Here is a 9,579-nt window from a genome sequence, read left to right as displayed (position 1 = left end):
CAGTGAAACGCATGTAGCACTGCCGATGATATCCAATTGACTGTGGGATTTTTGCGCGTCTTTCTGGTGGAATAACCAGCTCCAGATCTAAACGATCAATGGCATTCTCTGCAACTTGAGTTTCTCTAGTTCCAGTAAATTTCCACTGATGAACACTCATGAAAACTTTTATTCAGCTAGAGTCTGAAAAAGAAATGATGTTGCCTTTGGCTCCCGCAACTAGGTGCATGCAGCATGTCATTGTTTTGGTGCATGCAGTCACTGATTCTAATCGATCTAGTACAGGGATAGTGATTGGCTGATTTCACAGTACTGACAAATACAGCGGTTGTGATCGGTCATTCAAGTAACTCGTAATTATGTCATCACTCTGGGTTTTGAGATTTCTGCCTATTTTCTAACGAAAGTTTCTGCAAAATGCTCACCTGATGAAGATGGGAACGTTTATTTTTGTGATAAGTCGTCCCTAAACTAATATTGGTTTCCCAGAGGGGACTACAGAAACGCATTGTTTTGAGACTCAGCCCACGGTCTTAATGGAAAATGAATGTTAACTGGTTGAGTGAGATCACATTTCACTTTAAATTGATTTTTTTTTAATATATGAATTTGTTAACAAAACCATAGTGCAACTTTCTTAAAGGTGTTCCCAGGTTATTTAATTTTTGTTTAAAAACTCAAGTGGATGAAACCAGCATCATGTTTGTATATGGAGACAGAACTTCTTTTAAAGAGTGAAAAAAACACTACATAATGAAATGTTATCAAGGATACAGCCGTAGCTTGTGATATGGAAATAGCCTACACTTTTGTCAAAAGCGTTAACTAGAAAATTGTAATCTCACAAGAAGCATGATACTCTTCTACTCACTTTGTATATATGCTTGCAGCAGCCTACCATTTCATAGTTATATTCCAATTGGAATCTCCCATGCCTTTGCCCTAAAGGCGGAGGGGGAAGTAGACTATACTCTGAAAATTAGAACATTCTATTCTATTACTTTTGTTAAGTAGCCAACATTAATTTCTTGCAACAAGTGAACTTGTAAACTACTTTGAGATCAGAGAAGCTATTAAGTACTGTTCAATCATTAAACAGCTTCAGATATACTGGTGTCCCATTACATTCACTGGCCTGGCTTAAATAACGTAATTTAGAAAAGTTTTCTAATATAGCAACTTTGGGCTACATTTGGTCATGATTTGCATAACACTAGTTTAAGTCTTCAGTTGTGGGAGATAAAGTACAGCCCAATAAAGGAGTTTAGCCAATTTTTAAACATCATCTAATATAATGTCATGGGACGTATCTTAAGTGAGAGGCTAATGCCACTATTTTATATAGAGCTGGATAAAGCCCCAACCAAAATGTTTCCAGATTAGAAAAGATCATCCTCTAATGATATGATTGCTGTATATCCATAAATCAAAATTGTGGCTGTGTTGCAATCATGTCATTAAAGGGCAAATCTTTTTTGTTTAGTTTTGAAGGGAGCAGATGTAAAAACATTCAAAACCACAATTATCTTCACACCTCTCATACACATTGGACTTTGAAGCTTTTCCATTATTAACTTTAAGCAATAATTGGAATTTAGCACAACCGAGAGAGCCATACCTGTGCAACTCCACGTTCAGCAATCCAGGTTTTATTGGTGCCAAATCCCTTCACCCACAAAACCTCCTGGGTCATATCAGCAATGCCAAGCTCAATATTTGTGCAATTAAAAAGTAGTTCTACTCATATGAAATTGGCATTTGCCACATTATCACTGATGCCTTATATGCTGGCAAAGCTGGTTCTTGCTAATTTTGTAATTCTTTCATATTAAGGAAGACCTATATCAGTGGTAATGGCCCAAGGAACTGAATGTATTAATCTGGCATAAATGTGTTAAATATCTCATTCACAGTTAGTGTGCATTATGAACTGGAACTTCAGACATCATATTTTCTAACTCAGAGCTTTAGTCGGATAGGAATGACCCTTTCAAAGGATCAATATCTCAAGGGGAAACTTTGCCTGCTGAGTTGACAATACCCGATAAATAAGTTTACCTTACTGTGATACAGCCCTCAATGAGACCAATATAGATATGTTTCCATATTTCCCAGGAACAGTGCTCACACCTGCTGTGATCAGGAGTCTAGTTTGCCTCCACACAAATAATCATCTAACTTTTGAATCTAATCTGTCATCTTTTTGGTTTTACTTACTTTTTAAACCATACCTAAACAACAGAAGTAAAACCAAAACCAGAGGGTGATGAACATAAACACAAAACAGTCTTTGGTTGGAATTGATTACTCTCCCGTTCAGAAGAATCCCATTTAAAAAGAATTAAATTTATACTTCCACATGCAGTAAAATATTAGGACTATAAATGAATATAAAATTCAGTAGTCTTGGATGTGGATTTTCCCACACCTAGATTTTTAGGACAACTTCGTACATCACTGTTCCAAAGTGCTTGTCACCTTTTGCTGCCAAGTCAAGATAACAATGCTTGGTATGTGTACTGTTTCAAGTTGCTACCGTTCAAATATCCTTGAAAATAACCTTTTGGGTAATAAGTGGCTATTTCATGAGTAGAATAAGCTCAATTTCCCCTGATAAGTCTCACCCAATTGTGGGTTAACGGGAGGACATGCATTCATCGAGTCAGTTTTAACTTCTGCTTAGTAACTGTTTAGCAAAGGCTAGACAATTACCTACATTGTTGAAAAGTTTTCGTTCTATCTATATTAAATTCTAATGATCTATGCACAATCGCATTCCTTTTAATGGAAGAAACATGAAGCAGTAGATAAAACTTTACCATCGAAACCTCACAAAATCAAATGAAACTCAAAAACAATCTTAGTTATAAATAGTGGGAAGTCAAAAGCGGTCATCCACCTGAAACGTTAACCCTATCTCTTCTTTCTTCTCAGGTGCTTCCTGACCTGCTGAGTGTTTCCAGTATTTTGGGATTTTATTTCAGATTTCCAGCATGTGCAGTTTTTTGCTTCAAACATTCGGTATGCTGTACAATGTGTGGATAATATATCACTAGTGCATAGGCAAAGGAAGGGATGATGCACAAGAGATAGTTACAGAGACAGGTAGTGAGGAAGCCATGGAGGGATTTAATGATGAGAATTTTAAATGAGAGGTGTTGGAGAACCAATGTAGACTAGCGAGTACTGGTGTGAACAAGTGGGACTTGTGCAGGATAGGATACAGGCAGCAGAGAAGATTTGAGAGAGTGGAGGATGGGAGACCAGTCAGAAGAAAATTTGAATAACCAAGCCTAGAAATAAACAAAGGCTTGGATTAATATTTCAGTGGCAGATGAGCTGAGGTAGGGGCAGAAAGGAACAATGTTACAGACATGGAAGTAAACAGCCTTTGTGATGGAGAGGATGTGGCATCAGAAGCTCAGCTTGGAGTTGAATAGGACACGAAGATTGCGAAGTGTGGTTCAGCTTGAAATAGTGGCCAGGAAAGGGAATCATAGAATGGTTACAGCACAGAAGGCGGCCATTCAGCCAGTCAAGCCCATGCCGACTCTCAGCTGGTCCCACTCCCGTGCCCTTTCCCCGTAGCCCTGCTATTTCTTTCCCTTCAGATACTTAACCAACTCCCTTTTGAAAGATTAAATTGAGTGTGCTTCTACCACCCTTTCAGGCAGTGCATTCCAGATCTTAACCACTCACTGTGTAAAAAATGTTTTTCTTACTTCGCCTTTGGTTCTTTTGCCAATCACCTTAAATCTGTGTCCTCTGGTTCTCGACCCTTCTGCCAATGTGAACTGTTTATCTCTATCTACTCTGTCCAGACCCTTCATGATCTTGAATACCTCTAAAATCTCCTCTGAATGTTCCAAGGAAACCAACCCCAGCTTCTCCAGTCAATCTACGTACCTGAAGTCCCTCATTCCTGGAATCATTCTCGTAAATCTTTTCTGCACCTTCTTCAAGGCCTTCACTTCCTTCTTAAAGTGCGGTGCCCAGAGTTGGACACAGTATTCTAGTTGGGGCCTAACCAGTGTTTTATACAGGTTCATCATAATTTCCACACTTTTGTACTCTTATACCTCTATTTATGAAGCCTAGGATCCCGTAAGCCTTTTTAACTGCTTTCTCAACCGATCCTGCCACCTTCAACAATTTATGCACACATATCTCCCAGGTCTCTCTCTTTATGCACCCCCTTTAGGATTGTACCATTTAGTTTATATGACCTCTCCTCATTTTTTCTACCGAAATGCATCACATGGAGATTCATGCAGATTTCCTGCATGAAATCTGCGTAAATGTAATACGTGGCAAACTTATTGGGCTTGTGGCAGGGGCCAAAGACAATTGCTTTGGCCTTCTCAATGGTTAGCTGGAGGAAATTGTGACTCATCAAAGATTGGGTGTTAGACAAGCAGTCTGACAGCAGAGGTAGAGCAGGGGGTCACCAGCATCCATGTGGAAGTTGATTCCATGTCTGTAGATAATGTCACTAAGGGGCAGCATGTAGATGAGGGAGAGGAGGATCATTTGGAGTCTTCAAAGGTGATGGTGCAGGGATGGGGAGAGGATCCATTGCAAGAGATTCTGTGACTACAATTGGATACAAGAGTGAAACCAAGCAAGTACAATGTAGGAGAGGTGATGGAGGAGGATTGTGTGTTCAACCATGTCAAATACTAGAGTTGTCAAGGAGGGATGATGCATCATGGCCCGTGTCAAAGAATGGCATTCATGACTTTGGTTAAGGTTGTTTCGGGGCTGAGAGGGGGATGGAAACCTGACTGGAGACGTTCAAACAGGGAGTCATACAAAAGATAGGCAAAAGACGAGATAAAGGAGCTGGAAATCTATATCCTGAAATTCAAGCTGAGACAACTTACTTATTAGAGGTGAATCAGGAAATGGCCACAAAAAATGGATGACCTTGACAACCAGGGATGTCAGATCCACATTATCCTGAAGGCGCAATGAATATTGCATACATAGCCGAACTCAAGATTATCTTTGTGAATATCAAGGAACTTAACCAACCAATTAAACAGGAAAACATTCTGACCTACCTTAACAGCAAACAAGTATGGAATTCCTGAAGGAAACCCATCTTACCCACTCAAGTGGATGGCAAATTCACAAGAGTGGTTAGGGTCAACCAATAGCAGCCTCCTGTTCAACCAAGAGCAGAGGGATGGCCAATGGCCATACTGATCAGTGAGCGCCTTTTCTTCACCATGGAGAAGATCATTCTAGGCGAGGATGGTTACTCCACCCTGATAAAGGATCAAATTCAACAATTCTGAATGCTTGGCAAGTGCATCTTCAAGTTCTCATGACCAGGCAAGAAACCACAACTGCACCTCAAACACCTAACATGAAAGTGGGATCGGCTTTCTTAGTCTCAGGTACTATACTGAGAAACCCAACTCTGGAGGATTATGGTCTGGAATCTAGCCAGTCTACACAACCCATGTCTAGGAATGGAGACCCTCCTACAGGTATAGGGAGCAAGAAAACAGAAACCCAGAAACAACACATTACAAATAGTCAATAGAGAGAGCTGGCAAAGAGCTTATGCTGATGACAAAATTAAAACTGAAGGCAAGACTTAGAATGAGGCTGTAGTTATACATTGAAGGAGTGGAACGTCATTGAACCTTTAAAAGGAAAGAACAGAAGAATTGTTGCCAAGTGATTTTCCCCTGGTGGGGCAATTGTCTATTGTATGTGGAGACTGACTGAATAAAGATATTATTAGAGTGGGTGACAACAAAAAGGCCATACATTTTGCATTTAAATATTATTCCAGAATAATATATCGTATTCTATATACAGTACAACTAAACATTAGTGTGAAATTTATTATTGCAAATTATCTTGTCATTGCCATTCCAATGAGTAGCACAACTTGTGGAAACAAAACAGTTTAATTAGACAGTTACAAGCACCTCAAACAATTGGCTATTGTTACAATACCAGAATTTTTTTGTCCACAATCTAGTTATTGCAAAGGCAGATGGATAAACCGGCAATTGGTAGATTTAGGAATGGTGGCACCATAATTAAAGTGGAAAATGGGAATAGGGAATAAAACTAGCCAGTTCACTTTCACATCATTGACTGTTTAGAGGCTAGTGCACACTTGAAGACCTGACAAGTAGAAAACGTCACTGTCGATGAGATAGAACATGCCAGAATAGCATTTGACCACAACATTCTGCTACCTAATAAGCCTTTCATTACACACAGCAACTCAGAAAACATTTAAACTAACATTTCAAGAATGCAATGCTTACATTGATGATTAAAAAAAATACTTCCTATTTGCATTGTTAATCCCTGAAAAAGCTACAAAGACCAGTGCAATTTGTGCCACTGTCTGATGCTGAGAAAGCAGTGCTGTAAACAGACTAAGATCAACTTTCCTTTTATACTAAAGTCTGTGGGGTCTGCTGTACTGTAAATTGTTTTAAACAAGTTTCATCATGTCCACTTTTATTTTCACTTTCATATCAATGACTATCATTTCAGAACTGTGACACAGCAAAATATTTTAACATATAAATTTTGTGACAAAATAGTAAATCTGCACATAGAAAAGTCACTTTTTCCTTTTTACTCTGTTTTGCCAGCTTCAGTACAGGAAATCATTTAAATCTTTTTCTTGGATATATATCTTACAATGCTGAAGCACAGTAAGGATAATTTTATTAAAAAGAAATATTTTTCTAATGTCAAACTTTGTGGAGGCCCCATTCTTGTGGGTATTCTTTTATAAATAAGGACAGACAATTAAGGGACTATTGCAGTGACTACAAAGCATACTTGAGGCCAGGCAACTTGTCTCTTTTTAAGGACTGTTTTAGGACTAATCTGTTGGTTATAGGTATGGCTGGATTGCAAAATTAATTACAAGGCATTTATGAACATAAGATACCCAGCAACGCAACATTAACTGAGGCAACAAATGTAAAATTTACACAGCCTCCTTTGTAAGTAGACAAGCTTCAAAACATGCATTCTCTTAGCCACAAGGCATTCATGAGAACATTTCTGTATTTTATGGAAAGATATTTTACAGGAAAATCTACAGATTTTACAAGAATAATGCTTCTTTCTTATTGGATACAATTGTACAGCACTTTGCAATATCTCAGCTACTTCCTTACTTGATATAGTAGCTTCTTGTCTTCATCCTCTTGTCATTCAATATTAATACTCATCAGCTAAAACAATTTTCATAAATAGGTACAAAAAATATCCAAACACGTGAAAAAAAAACTAACATTTTTCTCATTACTTTCAGTTAGGAAATTTAACATGAGAAGGTCAGGCGACACAAGAAACAAAGCATCAAGACATGTTAAGAGTTTTCAGCAGAGTCAGTTGACCAACTACCTCTTGCTAAGGACAAAAACTACCCTTCCCAAAAACAGTGCACAAAAGCAAAATTCCAAACATTAACAGTACTTCAGAGTGAACAATGGTCTGATGTTGGAGCCATCTGATTTACACTCCTGATGTTTGAGAGCTTGCCACTTTGCTGGGTCCGCGATGAACTCTGGAGCGATGGTTGGCTCCATGAAGAAAACTAGTGAATGCCGCTAGGAGCCAAGCCAGGGGTGTCTGAGGCATTCTGCTGCAGAAGCTCGTTTCTCGGGGACCATTTCTAGCATGGGCAGCAAGAAGTCAGTGAACTGTACAGCTTCTTCATGAGGCCATCCATATTTCTCTATTAGCACATCAAATAAGCTCCAGGGTTTCAGTTTTGTAATGTGCCGTAGTTCTCCTATACACAAAGTAGAAAGCAGTCAGTAAAACTCCACAGGAATCCATTGAAGATCAACATGAGGGCAGATCCTGAAAGCAAAAGTGTCTGGGTTTCAGATTCTTGCAATTATGTTGCCTACAGCAAAGAGGTAGTTTCCATAATCAGATAGTTTTCTATAAACTGAAACCTGCAGCCTTTATACATGATGTGCGTGGAAAAGCATGCCGTAGATAATTACCCTTAACTATGATAGAAAATACCAAAGATGCTCAACAAATTCTCCCTTCTATTCTGAAAGGAGGCAAATAGCAGACCATCAGCCCAGCTCTTGACTTGATTGCAAGGAAACTAAAGTTGAGCAGTTAAAAGCGCTTTTATGCCAAATGAAGCAATCAGAATCACAGAATGTTGAGAATATTAATTACATTCTTCTCCAGCATACTCGCCTGATGAGTCAACCATAAAAGATAATGAATTTCATCTACTTCCTTCAGTCAACACAGACTCACACATTAGCATTTCAAAGGACTGCCTCAGCACTGAGCGCACTTTGACCTAATAAGTTTGAGCACAGGCAGTGGCACCAATAAAGTCTAGCAATTTTTCACTGAAAATGTGGATATATCCAGTTTTGTTTACTGGCCACTCCATAGAGATTTTTTTTTCCATACTAAAGACAATTTTCAAAATTAAAAAAAAATCTATTTGGAACTGGATAAAAATTCAGTTGCAATATCATTGTTCAAAACCATTTTCATTGATCATAATACAAATTATTTATACAAGGATCAAATCTGAACATGAATATTTCAGATCCAATTCCACATCCTCCTCTTACACACTAACATTGAGTCAAATACAATGTGACTACAGTTTCAATGGATATATATCCAGAAAGCTATGATAACCTTAAGAAAAAAGGAAACAAAAACGGCCACTCAGTCCACTGAATCTAGTCATTCTATTGGAATGTACAATTGGACTATTGTAGACTCTTGCCAATGTATTTAATCCAAGGGTATCAAGTGAAACTCCATTACCTGACAGTACAACATAAATTATTCATCTTGGATCAGTTAATTTTCTTGGCACAATATTTCTATTGTCCCAGTGCTTCAACAACTAATATGTTTTGAGTATTTAATCACTTGCATCTTTATTTATTCTTATAACCTTCAAATCCATTTCAAAGTATTTAACTAGGTCTTTTTATTTAAATTCATAAAAACAGCATCCACTGCTGTTGCTGGGAGTCTTGTTCTAGATATCAACTTCTGCCAGAGAAAAAAAATTCTAACGTATATCTCATTGAGACTCATTCATTTTGTCCTCAAAATACTGTGGTCACGCTCCAAGTTAAAATAGCCTGTAGTTACATTTACAATATCTAAGCCCCTTAGCACTTGAGACTTGGATCACACTCCCTACTTATCTTCATTCACCAAAATAAAAGATTAGCTTGTGGAGTATCTGTTCATAGATTAGAATCCTAAATCACAAAGCTGTTTACACTGCTCGAATCTAAACCTTCTCCAGTACATCAGTAGTAGGTGAGAAAATGGCACACGATTGTCTAGACTATTATTTTAGGACGCGTTTATTTGTACGGCCAAAATGGCCAACATGCTCCACCCTTTGTTTCTGATTGGTCCCCTTGGAGGATAAGCCACACCCTGAAGTTTCACAGGAATATATAACTGGATCCACCCATCCCAAGGTCTCGCTGACTTTGCAAATTGTAACTCAATCCTTTGACTTCCTGAAGTGACAGAGGACAGAGCTCCCCAGAAGACAGCAAGGGCCAGCCAAAG

General features: G+C 38.4%; 1 protein-coding gene across 1 annotated transcript in view; it reads right to left on the bottom strand.

Annotated features, from left to right (window-relative positions):
• Positions 1-5,905: 5,905 nt before the first annotated feature.
• srpk2 (SRSF protein kinase 2) overlaps positions 5,906-9,579 on the bottom strand; it is a 291,734-nt gene continuing 288,060 nt past the window's right edge. The window contains 1 exon segment of the mRNA XM_070897312.1: positions 5,906-7,786. Within this exon segment, the coding sequence (XP_070753413.1) occupies positions 7,602-7,786 (185 nt within the window). The 3' untranslated portion in view covers positions 5,906-7,601.

The sequence above is a fragment of the Pristiophorus japonicus genome, chromosome 13, assembly GCF_044704955.1.
Source record: "Pristiophorus japonicus isolate sPriJap1 chromosome 13, sPriJap1.hap1, whole genome shotgun sequence".
Taxonomy (NCBI): Eukaryota; Metazoa; Chordata; class Chondrichthyes; family Pristiophoridae; genus Pristiophorus; species Pristiophorus japonicus.
The sequence above is the reverse complement of the archived record's forward strand: the minus strand, read 5'-3'. Positions and strand labels throughout refer to the sequence as shown.